At 44.3% G+C, this 20,081-nt stretch overlaps 1 protein-coding gene and 1 long non-coding RNA gene across 2 annotated transcripts in view; one reads left to right on the top strand and one right to left on the bottom strand.

Annotated features, from left to right (window-relative positions):
- The window catches only part of srp68 (signal recognition particle 68), a 61,483-nt gene extending 51,080 nt beyond the window's left edge, over window positions 1–10,403 (bottom strand). The window contains exons 1-5 of the mRNA XM_088000417.1: window positions 10,254–10,403; window positions 8,393–8,459; window positions 6,720–6,833; window positions 4,583–4,778; window positions 81–163 (exon numbers count right to left, since the gene is read on the bottom strand). Coding sequence (XP_087856543.1) covers window positions 81–163; window positions 4,583–4,778; window positions 6,720–6,833; window positions 8,393–8,459; window positions 10,254–10,344 — 551 coding nt within the window. The 5' untranslated portion in view covers window positions 10,345–10,403. The remainder of the gene's footprint in view (window positions 1–80; window positions 164–4,582; window positions 4,779–6,719; window positions 6,834–8,392; window positions 8,460–10,253) is intronic.
- A 1,226-nt stretch (window positions 10,404–11,629) lies between these two features.
- On the top strand, window positions 11,630–13,966 carry LOC122561976 (uncharacterized). Its single transcript, XR_006315180.2, has 2 exons — window positions 11,630–12,736; window positions 13,612–13,966. It is a non-coding gene; the product is annotated as an uncharacterized LOC122561976 (long non-coding RNA).
- The last annotated feature ends 6,115 nt before the right edge of the window (window positions 13,967–20,081 follow it).

Genomic DNA, 20,081 nt, shown 5'->3' with positions numbered 1-20,081 from the left:
CATGGAACAGAACCACACATGGTGTACATTGAGAAGATGAACACAAAGGAGTGCTGCTGTAAAAATGAAAAATCACTCACTTGCATTTGTGCAGAGCCTGCATAGCACTTTTCCAATCCTGTAGCTCAAAACTCAGCATGCCCTTAAGATAGGCAGTGTATGCCTGAAATAAATGCAAAGCAGTCAGCACAGGAAGCATCCGCTATGATATAACAACAAACAACAGAGCCATACAACACTTTAGCCCATTAAACTGAGTAACAAAACAGGGATCACAGGCAAAGTGTTAATAGCAGGTTCCCACTGTAGTTTCATACTGCTAGGTGATGAACAAAGATGCACAATACACAGAATCAACAGAGACAGACCATTTGCCACAACTGAATGTGTGCTGATTCCATACAGGCTTCTATCTCTTCTGATCATGCACTGATCTCTCTCCAGTGCCTCTCACTCATGTCTGCAACAAGTCACCCCTCTGTCACCCCATGGGACAGCCGGAGATAACTTATTCCTTGACCAGCTGCTCTCACGGTAGTATAAACTGTGCCAGCAAGAATTCAATGTGTAACAACCTTGTCTTTTCATTTTAGCGTTCGTTAAAATTCGTGTAGTGAAATGAAAAAGAATTGTTTCAAAACCAGTTTTTTTCAAAGGAGTTTGCCTAACTTGTAGAAAATAATAATAAATAGTCACTCTTGTTTGGTACAGAAACCTGATCTACAGTTTCGATCAATGTAGGTCTGAAAATCAGGTAACTTCAGCTGCACTTATTGTAGAATCTATAACTTTTGCAACGAATCTATAAATAGCAGTGCTACCCTCACGAGTCGCAACTATGGACATCTGACAGTTCTGTAGAGTTAGTCTCCTGTTTGAGAAGATGAGAAGTGTCCTGAATGTGGAATGGGTATCCTTATAGTCACTGTCATGGTGAAGCAATGGGAGGGAAGAATGTCCTGCTTGATGCATAGGAATAATGGACGACTCACAGAAAGACCAGGGTAGAAGATCCAACAGAGCGGATTGGTAAGTAGTTGCTAAGGTCAAGTAAGTCTTCACAACATCTAGTGGTTTATAATTTCGACGGGCTGCATTCTGTAATAACAAGGAACAGGAAAAAAAGGCCCTGGAGAAACTGACATTATTTTATATTAAACATCTTCCAAAAGGGTTATAATTTAAAGGTAGTAGCATTACAAACTGGACAGGTTATACCTGGACAGGACTGAGACGGATATCCTAAGGGGAGTATTTGCCAGCCTAGTTGGGGAGGATTTAAACTAAATTGGCAGGGGATGGGAACCTATACAAGGAATCAGAGGAAGGGGACAAGAATGGAAGACACGAAGACGAATAAGTGAAGTGACACACAGAGGAATCGAAGGCCAGAACCAAACAAGGCCATACTAAAAAAAAAGCAGGAACAGGAGAAGGAACATTAAAATGACAACCTTTAAGACTTTATGCCTGAATGCTTGGAGCATTCAAAATAAAGTGGATGAATTAATCACAGAAATAGATATAAACAGGTATGGAATAGTTGGGAATTACCGAGACATGGCTGCAGGATGACCAGAGATGGGAACTGAACATCTCGGGGTATTCAGTATTTGGGAAGGATAGACTAAAAGGAAAAGGCGGTGGAGCTGCATTACTGGTTAAAGAAAATATAAACACAATATTGTGTTTATATATCAGCACAGACAATGTCCAATGTGAGACATTGTGAGAAGTGAGAAATACCAAGGGACAAAAAACATTAGTGAGGGTGGTATATAGATACCTAAACATGAGGATGTTGGGAATGGCATTAATCAGGAAATCAGAGACGTATGGGGTAACAGAACATCTGTAATTATGGGTGACTTTAATCTGCATATAGACTGTGCAAATCAACTCGGTCACAATACCATAGAGGAGGAACTCCTAGAGTGTATATGGGATGGTTTTCTGCACCAATATGTTGAGGAACCAACTAGAGAACAGGTCATCTTAGACTGGATGCGATGCAGAGAGAAAGGAATAAAATGTTGCTGACAGAGAGCTTTTGGGGATGAGCGACCATAATACAGAATTGAGGTCGTAGATTCATTTGCTGAGGTGATGTGTTTTTCTGCAGACATTTTCTCACCTTGCTAGGTGACATCGTCACTGTGTCTTCAATAAAGTGTTGGTGCTCTGTCCTGCCTGGTATATATGTGCCTCTGTTTTTTAGTACTTTCGGTTCTGTGCCCGAGTGATTCATAATGTAGAAATCTTTATCAGGATGGAGAGGGAGGTAGTTGATTCTGAGACCTGGGCCTTGAACCTTAATAAGGGTAACGATGATGGTATGAGGTGTGAGTGGACTATGGTTTGGGAGATTATTGAAAGGAATGACAACAGGTAGGCAATGGCAAATATTCAAAGAGAGAATGGATCAATTAAAATATTGTTTATTCCTGTCTGGTGCAAAAGTGCAAAGAGAACATTGGCCAAACCACGACTTATGAAGGTAGCTAAAAGGAAAACAATAGAGCTGAAGCTTGGGAACAGTTTAGAAGTCGGCAAAGGAGGACCGTGGGATTGACTAAGGAGGGAAAATAGAATATGAAAGGAAGCTTGCAAGGAATGTTAGAGACAACTGTAAAAGTTTCAACAAGGTACACAAAGAAAAAAGATTGGTGAAAACTAATGTAGATCCCTTACAGTCAGAAACAGGGAACTTTACAATGAAGAACAAAGAAATGGCCACCAAAGTAAATTCGTGGTTTACTCCCTGCCTTCATGATGGAGATCTCAAATAACATAGCAGAAATGATGGGAAAGTAGGGTTTAGTGAGAAGGAGGAACAACCAAATCTGCTTTGGTAGAGAAATGGTGTTGGATGGGATTGAGGGCTGATAATCCACAGTGCCTGATAACCCAAATCCCAGAGTACATCAGTGGTCAACTTCTGAGGTTCTTCAGACTCTGGAACAATCCCTGCAGATTGAAGGGCAGCTAATGTAACCTTACTATTTAAAAAAGGAGGTAGAGAGAAACCAGGAAATTATAGATCAGCGAGTCTGAAATCGGTACTGGGGAAGATGCTAGAGTCCATTTTCAAGGATTTTATAGCGATGCACTTAGAAAACAGTGATAGAACCAGACACAGTCAGCCTGGATTTACAAAGGGAAAATCTTGTGAAGAGATTTAATTTGTTTGAGGATGTAACTAGTAAGTTGATGGGAAGGAGCCATGAATGCGGTTTATTTGGACTTTCAGAAGGCTTTTGACAAAATCCCCATGAGATTAACGTGCAAAATTCAAGTGCATGAGATTAGGGGCAGTGTATTGAGATAGTTGGAAAATTGGCTAACAGGCAGGAAACAAAGAGTGGAAATGAATGGTAGGCAGTGACCAGTGGAGTACCACAGGGATCAGTACTAGGAACCACAGCTATTCACAATATCTATTTAATTATGTTAATGAACTAAACATAATATCTCAAAATTTGCAGATGACACAAAACTGGGTGCAAGGTGATCTGAAGAAGGGCTCATGCCCGAAACGTCGATTCTCCTGCTCCTTGGATGCTGCCTGACCTGCTGCGCTTTTCCAGCAACACATGTTCAGCTCTGATCTCCAGCATCTGCAGTCCTCACTTTCTCCTCCTGTTATAGCAGAATGACCTATGTAATGTGGATAAATGATATACACCCTGGTAGCAAAAATAGGAAGGCAGATTATTTAAATTGCTGTAAATGTTCAATAAGATCTGGGTGTCCTTGCGTGCCAGTCGCTGAAAGTAAGGGTGCAGGTCCAGCAGGCAGTGAAGACAGCAAATTGTATGTTGGCCTTCCCAGCGAGAGTACAGAAACAAGGATATCTTACTGCAACTGTACAGGAAATTGATGAGGCCACAGCTGGAATACTGTGAGCAATGTAGGTCTCCTTATCGGAGGAAGGATGTCCCTGCTGTAGAGGGAGGGCAGCAAAGGTTTACCTAATTGATTCCTGGGATGGCAGGAATGGTGTGTGAGGACAGACTGTGTTGGTTGGGATTATATTCACTGAAATTTGGGGGATTGGAGAGTCCATTGAAATCTTTAAATTCTGACAATACCAAACAGGTTAGGTGCAGGAAGGATGTTTCACCCAAAGAATGGTGAGTCTATGGAACTTGCTACCACAGAAAGTGGTTGAGAATAAAACATTTTATGTTTTCGAGGAGATAGCTCTTGTGGCTAAAAGGTTCAACAAGTGTGGGGAAAAGATAGGATTAGGGTATTGAACTCTGTGATCAGCCAATTTCATAATCATGATAGAACTGGCTCAAGGAGTTAAATGACCTTCTCCGGCTCCTACATTTCTAAGTAGAGCAGGGCAGAAGAGTCTCTCTGTATTAATGAGAGCTTGAGCAGAGATAAAGCAACTGGCTTCTGGAAACAAAGGGTGATGTAGAGATCACAGCTGCTGAACAAGGTCAAAATCCTCCCAAAATATAAAAGCACTGAGATCGAAGGACTAAACTGCCACTGCGTCCCCACCACCAAAATAAGATAAACTGCCAAAGCTTTGATTCCTCTAAAAGGACTCTCCCCCCAATTTGTTTACCTGTGCTTCCAATTTTGTTTTTGCATCAACACGGTCACTCTCACACAGACGTTCCAGCTCCTCTGCATGTTTGACGGCTTTCCGGAGCCGAGAGAACAGATGGAATCGTTTACGCGGTTCAGTATTTGCCTCCTGTTTTAACTGCATGGCGTAACTCCAGGCTCGCTCAGCATCCATTAGAACCAGCAGTAAATACCTACACATGGAGGGAGGCTGATTAGACTGGGCACTGCATATTAGATTAGATTACTTACAGTGTGGAAACAGGCCCTTCGGCCCAACAAGTCCACACCGACCCGCCGAAGCGCAACCCACCCATACCCCTACATTTACCCCTTTAACCTAACACTACGGGGAATTTAGCATGGCCAATTCACCTGACCCGCACATCTTTGGACTGTGGGAGGAAACCGGAGCACCCGGAGGAAACCCACGCAGACACGGGGAGAACGTGCAAACTCCACACAGTCAGTCGTCTGAGTCGGGAATTGAACCCGGGTCTCTGGCGCTGTGAGGCAGCAGTGCTAACCACTATGCCACCGTGCCGCCCATGTATCCACCAGTAAATTCAACATCCACAATATGAAACACTATTGACCATAGTCACTCACTCAGCTCTCAAAGCACCTTCCACAGTTCAGATAGGTACATAGTTTAAGCAGTAATCTGGATGATCCACGGAAACTCTGACCGCCCTATCTTCAGTGGCCATGCTCTCATCCACTCCAGCTGGATAGGTCTGGATAGGTCTCCTTCTATATTGCAACAAATTTATGAAACCTCTCCAGCTCCATCTCTCCTCCAAGATCCTCCTTAAAACCTCTTTTCTTAGTTACCCACACTAATCTGCTTTGGATCAGTGTACAGTTTTGACCAACAGCACTTCAGTGAAGTGTTTTGGAGGTTTTCCTGTTTTATGGGTAACAAGTCAGTTATTGTGTCAGAACACACAACTGGTAATAAAATGGCTCACTGTAAGGTCTGCATGTTCATTAGCTGAGACTGGATTACAATGCTTCCAACAGAAGAAAATCCACCGCCAGCCTTTATGTATTGATGGAATATATTATTACCAATTCATCATGTGTGTACACAGAGTTTCCATCATCAATGCACACAGCATGAAGCCACAAGTACCACGAACCTGTACATTTATTAATTAATACATGTATTCATTAGCAGATAATTTGAGGCATATTAACAACAGACTGTGATTGGGGTTTGATTAAAAATGAACTAACAGCACTGAAGCTGTTAGTTCCTTCAAAGTCACCCAAGCTCCACTAATTTGAATGAGGAACAAACAAAATAGAAATATTAAAAATACGATTGCACTTCTTGGATTTGGAGGGTCGGACCCCAGGGATAGGTTGTCTGAGGGTCGAAGGTTAAACACCTACTACCCCAATGTTGTTTTATTCCAAATGCTTCAGTACCCAGGCTTCGAAATTTGGGAAGGATTGTTACTTTTCTCAGCACTCCTGTGCTATTAATTTATAAACCTTACATCAAAACATCAGTCTCCATTAGGTTACTATACCTACCATGTTTAAAACAATTAGAAATTTTGTTTGGGCAATAATTTCAGATCAGCATTATTTCTATCAGCTGTATTGCTGGTAGCTTTGCAATAGACATGGTGGAAATTCACAGACCGCAGTGTTAAGTACTAGGATTCCTAGTACCTCACTAGAAACGAACAGGTGGAACTAGGGGAATGTGTTCTGCCTGCTTGCAATAAATAACAGCACCCACCATTCCACGACAGCATAGCAACATGATAGTTTATTTTATGCAGCTCCTTATAAAACAGTAAACACTTCCCTTCTCTGGAACAGCACAATATCTCGGCAGATTGTGTTTTAATTCGCTACAAATGTATTTGTGCAAAAGTGCTAGTGCATTGGACATACAAAGTATTAAATTAGTTCCATTCTATCTCAGCAGAGTTGGACCTACATGACCATAGTGTCCCACGTGGAGACTCAGGAGGAGATTGGAAGCACCTCACGTCATTCACGAAGAGCCACTAACAATAAAAATTTTGTGGCCGAAGTTTCCCTCCATCACTGAATAGACTAGCTTCTTATGGATACCCATACATTAAGGATGAAAGTAGAGATTTCCAGTCTCCTACCTGTTATCTGACAGAATTTCTGTGGTGACCTTCTTGCCTGTGAACTTGTGTTTGTTCCCCATTTTAAAGCCAAGTGCCTTTCTGAGGCGGCGGAGTCTGCGTGAACAGTAACCCCTACAGCCAGGTAGAGAGAAACAGTTAGTGATGACACAGTCATCCCTCCACCATAGATCCGTGAACAGTACAGGAACTGCAGCCAAATAGCCACCACAACATGAATGCAGATGTGCACATAAAGCAATAACCACAACACCTCCAGGGGTGCAGAGGGGACAATAACTGAATGCTCATAAAATCACTGTGTAGAACAAAGTCATACAGCCCATCCGGTCAGTGTCAGTTTTTTGACAGCTATTAAGTCCCCACTCCCGTACACACTTACACAGTTTTTGACTCTAGCCATTTTCCCCACATTTCAGAACTTAGCTGTAGGCAAAAAAAAAATTCATGCCTAGCATCGTTGATATACAATAGTATATCCCAATTAACAGAAGACACATGATCACTGTACTCCAAACTTAACAGCCTCAAGGTTAAAACGTATTAACTTAGCCTGGACTGTACACTGCGAAATACAGAGAATTGTATGCAGATGTACTTAAAAGGGGATAGATGGCAAGGGTTTGCAAGTGATGAAGGAAAAGAATGGTGTAAGCCAAAAGCACAAAAGGATTAAAGGAGAAAGCAGATGTTTTTGAAAAGAAGTAGAGAAGGTAGAAAAAACCTTTTGTCTCCATCATAAAGAAAAGCCTTGCTCAATTCTAGTTTAAAAACAGCAATTAAGTTTGATTCAAAGGGTTCTCAAAACATTTATTTGACCAGGTCACAGAGGGGAAAGGTCCACTCAGCCTCTCAAATCAATCCCAGCATTCACTCAGCCTCATGGCTGATCTGTGGCTCAACTGCATTTAGCTGCTTTTGGTCACATCTCTTCAAAGCTTAAGCAGGTATTGACCATGAGATTTCTGTTTACAAGGAGAAATCAACGATCATCCTAAAACACAAAAGGATTGTGAAAGAGTAGCACAAAGTATGAAAATATTTTGGCTGAATAGCCTCTTATTGCATTGTAGGGATTCTATGAAAATAGAGATCACTGGTGCTATGTGTTGGCAATTCCCACAACACCTTGTCAGTTTGAGTGCATCTTTTGGCTGCTTATCAAACAAAGTGCATTAACAAGTTCCTGAATTTCTGTAATCTATTTGGTTTTGGAAGGAGGTTGGTTTAAGTGGCAAGACTGGCCTGTAATCTATGGCCTGTAACCATAGATTTCCCAGATCTACAATTTGGGAAAAGGAAACAGAGTGGGAATCTTCACTGGAGAAAGATATACACATCTCACACTGAGTAACTGTGTATTTAAACGCATGGGTGGAGAATGTAATCCACAGCTCTTTGTCACAATATTACTGTATACTAGTAAAAGTATATGAATCAGGTTACCCTGTAAACTCCTCACTGCAAAAAACACACAGCTGGGCCAAATGGAATTAGCTTGTGGGGCAAGAGTGGTTAAAAATTATGGTGTTTTGCACGTAGGAAATTATGGCTATTGTCTGATGATGGTTCCCCAATCTGTCATATGGATATAACTGGCCACACCAAGAAAATGTAATCCCAACTTCCATATCCTGCATATGAACATCAACAGAGTATCATAACCCATCCACCTGTATCTTTGGTAGTCTTCATGTCGTAGGCCATGTTGTTGCTGAGAGTCCTTAATGATCTGCAGGACTAGAATTCAGATATTGAGGAAAATAATTTGTAAATAACAAGGACTTGGCTGCTTCACTCAAAGGCAGTGAAATGCAAAAAGTAATCAATGGTGCCAAATAATGCATGCCAGGAAGGCTTCTTCTTGAAATCATATTTGACCTGGTCTTGCCGTGGCAGCTGGCTAAGATCTACAGTTGAGGGAGACAAAAACAGAAATTACTGGAAAAGCTCACATGGTCTGGCAGCATCTTTGAAGAGAAATCAGAATTGATGTTTGACGCTTCCTCAAAACATTAACACTGATTTCTCTCCACAGATGCCAATAGACACGCTGAGCTTCCCCAGCAATTTCTGTTTTGGTTTCTGATTTACAGCATCCACAGTTATAGATTCATAGAGGTGTACAGCATGGAAACAGACCCTTCGGTCCAACCCGTCCATGCCAATCAGATATCCCAACTCAATCCAGTCCCACCTGCCAGCACCTGGCCCATAGCCCGCCAAAACCTTCCTATTCATATACCCATCCAAATGCCTCTTAAATGCTGCAATTGTACCAGCCTCCACCACATCCTCTGGCAGCTTATTCCATACACGTACCACCCTCTGCGTGAAAAAGTTGCCCCTTAGGTCTCTTTTATATCTTTCCCCTCTCACCCTAAACCTATGCCCTCTAGTTCTGGACTCCCCCACCCCAGGGAAAATTTATCCAATCCATGCCCCTCTATAAGGTCACCCTTCAGCCTCCGACACCCTTGGGAAAACAGCCCCAGCCAGTTCAGCCTCTCCCTATAGCTGGACTCCTCCAACCCTGGCAACATCCTTGTAAATCTTTTCTGAACTCTTTCAAGTTTCACAACATCTTTCCGATAGGAAGACTAGAACTGCATGCAATATTCCAACAGTGGCCTAACCAATGTCCTGTACATCTGCAACATGACCTCCCAGTACTCCAATGTCTATGAATACATGAATTCATACAGTAAAGGCAGTACTATGCAGGTTCACTCTGGTGTCAGATTGATTCTCTCTCCTTCTCCTGCACTGACCTCACCATGTGCTTCCTTTGTCTGTTCTTTTCCCTTTTAAAACTGCTGTTGTTTTGACTTTTTTTTCCAAAGTTCTAAAACATGCAACAGCATATAAAACATGATTCGGAGATGCCGGTGTTGGACTGGGGTGTACAAAGTTAAAAATCTCTCAACACCAGGTTATAGTCCAACAGGTTTAATTGGAAGCACTAGCTTTCCGAGCGACGCTCCTTCATCAGGTGGTTGTGCTCCGAAAGCTAGTGCTTCCAATTAAACCTGTTGGACAATAACCTGGTGTTGCATATAAAACAGTAATTGTTGCTCCTGGAATTCGAGGAAGTCACCTCCAGCGCCTAAAATACCTCAAAAAGAGTCTATCGGTTTTCTACAGCTGAGGTGATTACGCCGTTTGCCAACCACCCAAGTCCCTGCCATGGTCAACCTCTCTCCATTCCCCCTAATGGTTTATCTACCTTCTACCATACCACCTGCTTCCCGTGTTGCCAGGATACCCTAATTCTCCATTTGTACCCCCCTTCCCTTCCCTTCCCTTCCCATCCCCCACTGGGGGGTCAGCCTTGCTCCCCCTCACCGGCCCACCGCTTCTCCCCCCCCCCTCCTCACTCCCCTGCCTCCCTGCCCCTGGGGCCTCCAGCCCACTCTGGGCACTGACACGTAACCCTTGTTCCCGGGACCGCTCTCCACCGGCGGCTTCCCCGAGCCCGCAACCGGCAGCTCACTGGGCGCGGCCCCGGAGAGCAGCGCGCTCAGCCAAGGATACTTTCCAGGCTCAGAGTGGCCCCCAGCTCCACCACTTGGTTATCCCTCTCATCGGCTGCATCCTCCCTCGTTGTCGCCATATTCACCGGCATGACGGGAAATCGGAGGACCGGCCAGCCGCGCCGCACGCCGGGATATTGGAGGTCTTGGGGGAGGGGGGTGGAAACGACGTCATGAGATACCGGGCTGATGGAGGACTGGCAGACCCGCATGGCATGTCGGGATAATGGAGGACTGGCAGACCCGCATGGCATGTCGGGATGATGGAGGACTGGCAGACCGCATGGCATGTCGGGATAATGGAGGACTCATCGTCTGCTTTTGGACTTTCAAGATGCAAATAATGAAGTTTCTAACTGTTACTGTGACAACCGGAGTGAAGAAACCTTCACTCAGGGGTTTATTTCGATCTTTTTGTGCGGAAGAAAATGATGCATGTAAATAGGATATCTTAAAGCAGCAATCTAGATCAGAGTGGTGCTGGGAAAGCACAGCAGGGCAGGCAGCATCCCAGGGGCAGGAGAATCAATGCTTCAGGCAAAAACCCGTCATCAGGAATAGAGGCAGGAGCCTCTGGGATTGAGAGATTAATGGGAGGGGGGGTGGGGCTGGGGAGAAGGTGGCAAAGAGCGCAATAGGTGGATGGAGGTGATAGGTCAGAGGGGGAGTGGATAGGTGGAAAGGAAGATAGGCAGGTAGGACAGGTCATGGGGACAGTGCTGAGCTGGAAGGTCGGAACTGGGGTGAGGTGGGGGAGGGGTAAATGAGGAAACTGTTGAAGTCCACATTGATGCCCTGGGGTTGAAGTGTTCCGAGGCGGAAGATGAGGCGTTCTTCCTCCAGGCGTCTGGTGGTGAGGGAGCGGCGGTGAAGGAGGCCCAGGACCTCCATGTCCTCGGTAGAGTGGGAGGGGGAGTTGAAATGTTGGGACACGGGGCGGTTTGGTTGATTGGTGCGGGTGTCTCGGAGATGTTCCCTGAAGCGCTCTGCTAGGAGGCGCCCAGTCTCCCCAATGTAGAGGACACTGCGTCGGGAGCAACGGATATAATAAATGATATTAGTGGATGTGCAGGTAAAACTTTGATGGATGTGGAAGGCTCCTTTAGGGCCTTGGATGGAGATGAGGGAGGAGGTATGGGCAAAGGTTTTGCAGTTCCTGCGGTGGAGGGGGAAGGTGCCGGGAGAAGAGGGTGGGTTGTAGGGGGATGTGGACCTGACCAGGTAGTCACGGAGGGAACGGTCTTTGCGGAAAGGGGTGGGAAGGGAAATATATCCCTGGTGGTGGGGTCCATTTGGAGGTGGCGGAAATGTCGGCGGATGATGCGATTTATGCGGAGGTTGGTAGGTGAGGACCGGGGGGGGTTCTGTCCTTGTTGCAGTTGGAGGGGTGTGGGGGTTTGAGGGCAGAGGTGCGGGACGTGGATGAGATGCGTTGGAGGGCATCTTTAACCACATGGAAAAGTAAAGAGGGAAGCCACCTGGTATGTTCTGTGGTGGAACTGGACCTCCTGGGAGCAGATACGGCGGAGGTGGAGGAATTGGGAATACAGGATAGCATTTTTGCAGGAGGTAGGGTGGGAGGAGTTGTAACCCAGGTAGCTATGGGAGTCGCTGGGTTTGTAATAAATGTCAGTGTTAAGTCAGTTGTCATTGATGGAGGTGGAGAGGTCCAGGAAGGGGAGGGAGGTGTCAGAGATGGTCCAAGTGATTTTAAGGTCGGGGTGGAATGTGTTGCTCAATCACCTCGTGAGGGCACAAGATGGCGCCAATGCAGTCATCAATGTAGCAGAGGAAGAGGTGGGGAGGGTTGCTGGGGTAACTATGGAAGATGGACTGTTCTATGTAGCCATATATCACACCCGACGCCTGGAGGAAGAACGCCTCATCTTCTGCCTCGGGACCCTTCAACCCCAGGGCATCAATGTGGATTTCACCAGTTTCCTCATTTCTCCTCGCCCCACCTAATCCCAGTTCCAACCTTCCAGCTCAGCACCATTCTCGTGACCTGTCCCATCTGTCAACCTTCCTTCAACCTATCCGCTTCACCCTCCTCTCCGACCTATCATCTTCATCCCCACCTCCATCCATCTATTTCACTCTTGGCTACCTTCTCCCCAGCCCCACCCCCTCCCATTTATCTCTCCACCCCGGAAGCTCCCTAATGAAGGGCTTTTGCCCGAAACATCGATTTTCCTGCTCCTCGGATGCTGCCTGACCTGCTGTGCTTTTCCAGCACCACTCTAATCTAGACTCTGATCTCCAGCATCTGCAGGCCTCACTTTCATCCTGTCTTAAAGCACCACCCAATTAACGCACAGCAAGATCCCATAAGTCCACAATGTGACAATGATCAGATTGGGAGTGACGTTGATTGTGGGGTGCACTTTGGGTCCGGGATATTACCACTGGAACAAGGGGAGACTTTCTTTGAGTGAATGGAGAATGATAGTCTTTCAAAATTATTTCCGAGATGAGAGATTACAGGTAATGTTTTCACATTGTAGGATTTTTCTGCCTTTTCATCCTTTTTTCCTCCTCTTAATTTTCACACCATTAAGTTATGACCATTTTCTTTTGCAGCAAGGGAGTTATGCCAGTACAAGCAGCAGAATTCACAACACTCTTAAAATTTTAGTGATGCGATAAGGGAAGGATTGGCATTAGAGTAGCTACAGGTTTTTAATGTAATATTTTAAAACCTGGTAAATTAATAGACTGAAGCAGACAGAAAGAACCTTTGTTTTTCAAAAATGAATGGCTGTTATATTCTGTGTCTGAAACCTTGCTGGCACATGACATAATAAAACATCTGTTCACCTGGAGTAGATTAGAGTAGCTTTTTATATGTCATATCTACCATATACAACAATTACAGTAATGAGTATGCTATGAGTATAACCTGTGTAAACTGATGTCATAAACTGCATAAACACAGGAACAGATTAAAGACAATTTGAAAACTTACTCAATGGTATTAAACAAAAATATTGGCTACTGTGGGATACAGCAACTCATTTTCTGCTTGGAGACTCTGCAGCCTTCAGGACTCAATATTTTTAGGGCCTGATCACGTTCCTCCATGTCTTTACCCCAATCCCACACACCAGGCCTTGTCATCACATGGGTTGCTACCCATTATCAGCTATTGATGGCCCCCCCATTAGCAGCTGTTGATTTTCCCAGGCTGATCTTCACCCACTCCTTTGTCCGTCCAATAATTGTTTTCTGTTTCTCTGGGCTCTACCATCTCCACCCATCATTTACTCTTTCCCCTTGCCCCCACACACTTTTCCTAGCTACCATCAGTTCTGAAGAAGGGTCACTGAACCTGAAATATTAACTCTGCTTTCTCTCTACAGATGCTGCCAGACTTGCTGTGTTTCTCCAAAAACGTCTGTTTATATGGGATGTTGTTTATGTTGGGGAGAAAAATATAAAATGATGCCACATGTTGTTAAAGAGGCAGTGGTTTCGGCAAGAAGGATTGGAAACACAGCAGCTGAAACAACTTTACACAAGGAAAGAGGGAGACAAGCTAGTGTGCCTGACATTTGTCCTAGGAAATTTGCATTAATCCATTGTTAAGGAGGATACTTAGAAAATCATAATGTGATTAGGCAAAAATTGTTTTGTGAAAGGGAAATTGTCCTTCAGTAATTTTTTTAAAGTTCTTTGAGAATGTAACAAAAAGTGTTTAATAAAAGGGAACCAGGACACGTGGGTGTACATGGATCTTCACCAATATTTGAATGTGTGCCACATAAAATATTACGACATAAAATAAAAACTAACAGTCTGCTAATTAAGGAATGGGAACACGAGGAGGCTATTTGGCCCCTCAAGCTTGCTCCACCATTCGCTAGGATCATGGCTGATCCAACCGTGGGTGGCACGGTGGCACAGTGGTTAGCACTGCTGCCTCACAGCGCCAGAGACCCGGGTTCAATTCCCGCCTCAGGCGACTGTCTGTGTGGAGTTTGCACGTTCTCCCCGTGTCTGCGTGGGTTTCCTCCGGGTGCTCCGGTTTCCTCCCACAGTCCAAAGATGTGCAGGTCAGGTGAATTGGCCATGTTAAATTGCCCGTAGTGTTAGGTAAGGGGTAAATGTAGGGGTATGGGTGGGTTGCGCTTCGGTGGGGCGGTGTGGACTTGTTGGGCCGAAGGGCCTGTTTCCACACTGTAAGTAATCTAATCTAATCTAAAACATTCCTCAAGTCCACTTTCCTCCCTTTACCCCACAACGTTTGATTTCCCCTAATAATCAAGAATGTAGCTATCTCAGCCTTAAATATACACACGGTCTCTGTCCCCGCTGCTCTATTTGGTAAGGAGTTCCAAAGACTCTCAACCCTTTGAGAGAAGAAATTACTCCCCATCTCAGTCTTAAATTGGCACCCTTTTATTCTGAGATAACGCGGTCCTAGACAGTCCGATAAGGGGAAACATCTCAACATTTACTGTTAAGCTCCTTCAGAATCCAGTACGTTTCAATAAGATCATCTCATCTAAACTCCAATGAGTAGAGTCAAGATTAGAGATGTGCTGGAGAAGCACAGCAGGTCAGGCAGTATCCAAGGAGCAGGAAAATTGATGTTTCGGGCAGGAGCCCTTCATCAAGAATAAGGCTGGGAGCCTCAGGAGTGGAGATATAAATGGGAGGGGGTGGGGCTGGGGAGAAGGTAGTTGAAAGTGCAATAGGTGGAGGGAGGAAGGGGTAAAGGTGATAGGTCAGAGAGGAGGGTGGAGCGGATAGGTGGGAAGGAAGATGGACAGGTGGTACAGGTCATGAGGATGGAGCTGAGCTGGAAGTTTGGAACTGAGGTAAGGTGGGGGGAGGGGAAATGAGGAAACTGGTGAAGTCCACATTAATGCCCTGGGGTTGAAGCGTTCTGAAGTGGAAGATGAGGCTTTCATCCTCCAGGAGTCGGGTGGTGAGGGAGCAGCAGTGGAGATGGCCCAGGACCTGTATGTGCTCGGCAGAGTGGAAGGGGGAGTTGAAGTGTTCGGTCACAGGGCGGTGTGGTTGATGCGGGTGTCCTAGGGATGTTCCCTGAAGTGCTCTGCAAGAAGGTGTCTAGTCTCCCCAATGTAGAGGAGACCACATCAGGAGCAACAGATACATTAAATGACATTGGGGGATATGCAGGTGAAACTTTGGATATGGAAGGCTCCTTTGGGGCCTTGGATGGAGAGGTGTGGGCGCAGGTTTTAGTCCCACTTGCCAGTACCCGGCCCATATCCCTCCAAACCCTTCCTATTCATATACCCATCCAAATGCCTTTTAGATGTTGCAATTGTATCAGCCTCCACCACTTCCTCTGGCAGCTCATTCCATACACATACCAGCCTCTGTGTGAAAAAGTTGCCCCTTAGGTCTCTTTTATATCTTACCCCTCTCACCCTAAACCTATGCCCTCTAGTTCTGGACTCCCTGACCCCAGGGAAAAGACTTTGTCTATTTATCCTATCCATGCCCCTCACAATTTTCTAAGCCTCTATAAGGTCACCCCTCAGCCTCCGATGCTCCAGGGAAAACAGCCCCAGCCTTTTCAGCTTCTCCCTGTAGCTCAATTCCTCCAACCCTGGCAACATCCTTGTAAATCTTTTCTGATCCCTTTCATGTTTCACAACATCTTTCTGAAAGGAAGGAGACCAGAATTGCATGCAATATTCCAACAGTGGCCTAACCAATGTCCTGTACAGCCGCAACATGACCTCCCAACTCCTGTACTCAATACTCTGACCAATAAAGGAAAGCATACCAAATGCCTTCTTCACAATCCTATCTACCTGCAACTCTACTTTCAAGGAGCTATGAACCTGCAGTCCAAGGTCTCTTTGTTCAGCACCACTCCCTCGGACTTTAATATTATGTGTATAAGTCCTGCTAAGATTTGCTTTCCCAAAATGCAACACCTCGCATTTATCCAAATTAAACTCCATCTGCCACTTCTCAGCCCATTAGCCCATCTGTTCAAACTCCCATTGTAAACTGAGGTAACCTTCTTCGCTGTCCACTACACCTCTAATTTTGTTGTTACCTGCATACTTACTAATTATACCTGTTATGCTCACATTTAAATCATTTATATAAATGAAGAAAAGTAGAGGACCCAGCACTGATCCTTGTGGCACTCCACTGGTCACAGGCCTCCAGTCTGAAAAACAAGCCACCACCATGCTGAACATTATCCTGAAATTCAAAACAACACATCTACTGGTTCCCCTCCATCTACTGTGGTTGAGAGTTCCTCAAAAATCTCTAAAGGATTTTCCTTTCGTGAAGTCACGCTGAGTCTGCTTGGTTAGATCATGATTTTCTAAATGTGCTGCTATCACTTCCTTAATAATCGATTTCATTGTTTTTATAACAATAGGTGTTAGGTGAGGCAGCATATAGTAACTCACTTTTCTCCTCACTCCCTTTTTAAATACGTGTATCACATTGGCACTTTCCAGTTGTCCAGTACTTCTCCACAATCTGAAGATCTTTGGAAAACTACAACCAATGCATCCATTATTTCTGTAGCTTCTTATTTTAGGATCCTAGGATGCAAGTCACCAGGGCCAGGGGTTTTATCTGCCTTTAGCTCTATTAGTTTGTCTAAGTTTACTTCTCTCATTTAATTCCTCCCCATATTCTTTACTATTAATGGGATGGTCAATGTATCTTCCACCATAAACACTGATGTAAAATATCTGTTTAACTTCTCTGCCTTTTCCTTGTTCCTCATTACTATCTTGCCAGATTCATTATCTAAGGTTCATGTTGACCTCTGTCTTCCCTTTTATATATTTAAAGAAGCTCCTACTGTCAGTTTTTATATTCCTTGCCAGTTTGCCATTGTAGCTTATTTTCTGTCTCTTCATTATCTGTTTAGTTCTCCTTTGCCAGATTCTGAATTTATTTCAGTCTTCTTGGCTATCACTGAATTTTGCCTTCTTAAAGTTCTTAGTTAGCTATGATTGGTTTATCCCTCTCCAAAAATCTTTCCTCCTTGCAGGTTTGTATTTTTGCTGAGAGTCACGATTTACTTCCTTAAATATCTGCCTTAGTTTCATTCCTGATTGCTTAGTATCATTCCTGCTAATCTATCCGCCCGGTCCACATTAGCTAACTCTATCCTCATTTCATTGTAATTTTCTTTATTTAGATTAAACACAATTGTTTCTGACCCAAGTTTCTCATACTCAAACTGAGTATTAAATTTGATCATGTTATGATCACTATTTCCTCGGGTACTTTTCCTCTGAGATCATTTATTAAATCATTATCCATTACCAGATCAAAGATAGTCTATTCTCTGATTAACTCCATGACATATTGCTTTAGGAAACTACCCCTAATGTACTCTATCAACTTGTCATAGTTGCCCTTTCCAACTTGATTGACCCAACTGAAGATTAAAGTCACTCATAATATTATTGCTCTATTCCTTTTTCATGTTCCTATTATTTTTTGATATCCAAAAAGTGGTGGGAGACAATAACTGGCTTTCTTTAGGCTTCAGGCACTTTTACTGTATAGAGACAGAGACACAGATCTTGTTCTTCCAGCGATCCAGACGTTTCTTCATCCTGTTGTAGACACCCAAGCTGTTCAGCTGCCAAGAGCCAATCAAGAGCTATCATCAGACTGATCCACAACTGGTCACATTTACACAAACCAGTCAACAACCTGTTGCTGGCCGAATCTTGGTCTGCACATACACCTCAGTGCAATGCCGTCTTATCTCTCCTTCCCCAGCAATTGAATGAAGCTGCAGTATAAACACAGCTCTCAATCAGTCTAGTTCCTTTTATTTTAAGACTGCGGCACTTCTTTCCATAGTACTTAAGGGGTGAGAGTAATTCTTTCGTATTGGAGATGGTCACTATTGTCATTTGTGTGATGCAAATGTTATTTGCCACATGTGCTGGGGAAGCCTGAATATTGTCCAGCTGTTAGTGCATTTAGACATGAACTGTTTTTGGTACCTGTAGCGTCATGAACAGTACTGAATATTGTGCAATCATTGGCAAAAACCCAATTTCAAACCTTATCTTGGAGGGAAGGTCATTGATGACTGAAGATGGTTGAGGAACGTTACCCTGAGGAACTCCTGCAAGAATGTCCTCGAACTGATATAACTGACCTCCATCAACCAAGCCATCCAAACAATGAAGAATTTTCCCCCAATTCCTATTGATTCCAGTTTTGCTCGGGCGACTTGATGCCAAACTCAGCCAAAAGTGGCCTTGATTCAAGGACTGTCACTCTCACCTCACCTCTTCCATGTTTGAACCAAGGCTGGAATGAGGTTAATAGTGGACATACTATCAAGTTGAATCTGATCTCCTACAGGAAGCCATCGTGCACCTCAGATATAATGTAATTACTGTTCTCTAATATGATGTAGCCTGGATAGGCCAACATTTGTTGACCATGTCTAATTGCCCAGAGGGGGCTTTTGAGAATCAATCAAATTGCTGTGTGTCTGGAGTCACTTGTACACTCAAGTAAGGACAGTAGAATTCCTTCCCTGAAGGATATTAGTGAACCAGTTGAGTTTTTAGACATTAACAGTCATTACATTAAACTAGCCTTTTATTCCAGATTCTTATTGAAATGTTCATTGAATGGTGGCATTTGAACATATGTCCCCAGAATTTTAACCTGGGATTCTGGATTACTGCTAGACAACCACCTCCAATCTGCAGTATTTACTACCTTGACTGTTTACTGTTCATCAAGTTTGAGTTTAACATCCGCTGCAGAGTTTACAGGGCCATCCTTCCCTACATACTTTACATAGAACATAGAACATAGAACATAGAAGAATACAGCGCAGTACAGGCCCTTGGGCCCTCGATGTTGCGCCGATCCAAGCCCACCTAAACTACACTAACCCACTATCCTCCATATACCTATCCAATGCCCTCTTAAATGCCCATAAAGAGGGAGAGTCCACCACTGTTACTGGCAGGGCATTCCATGAACTAACGACTCGCTGAGTGAAGAACCTACCCCTAACATCAGTCCTATATCTACCCCCCCTTAATTTAAAGCTATGCCCCCTTGTAATACCCGACTCAATACGCGGGAAAAGGTTCATACTGTCGACCCTATCTAACCCCCTAATCATCTTGTACACCTCAATCAAGTCACCCCTAAACCTTCTTTTCTCTAGTGAAAACAGCCCCAAGTGCCTCAGTCTTTCCTCATACGATTTTCCTTTCATACCAGGCAACATCCTGGTAAACCTCCTCTGCACCCGTTCCAATGCCTCCACATCCTTCCTATAGTATGGCGACCAAAACTGCACACAATATTCCAGATGCGGCCGTACCAGAGTCTTATACAACTGCATCATGACCTCAGGACTCCGGAACTCAATTCCTCTACCAATAAAAGCCAGTACGCCATATGCCTTCCTCACCGCACTATTTACCTGGGTGGCAACTTTCAGAGATCTGTGTACATGGACACCAAGATCCCTCTGCTCATCCACACTACCAAGTATCCGACCATTAGCCCAGTACCCCATCTTTTTGTTATTCTTCCCAAAGTGAATCACCTCGCACTTAGCTACATTGAATTCCATCTGCCACCTTTCTGCCCAGCTCTGCAGCTTCTCTATATCCTGCTGTAACCTGCCACATGCTTCCTCACTGTCAACAACTCCTCCGACTTTCGTGTCATCCGCAAACTTGCTCACCCAACCTTCTAACCCCTCTTCCAGGTCATTTATAAAAATGACAAACAGCAATGGTCCCAAAACAGATCCTTGCGGAACACCGCTAGTGACGGCACTCCATGTAGAAACTTTGCCATCAACTACTACCCTCTG

The sequence above is a fragment of the Chiloscyllium plagiosum genome, unplaced genomic scaffold (assembly GCF_037043375.1).
Source record: "Chiloscyllium plagiosum isolate Xiang-an unplaced genomic scaffold, Cpla_swu_hap1 HiC_scaffold_25, whole genome shotgun sequence".
Taxonomy (NCBI): Eukaryota; Metazoa; Chordata; class Chondrichthyes; order Orectolobiformes; family Hemiscylliidae; genus Chiloscyllium; species Chiloscyllium plagiosum.
Note: the sequence above shows the minus strand (reverse complement) of the source record. Positions and strands in the feature narration are given on the sequence as shown.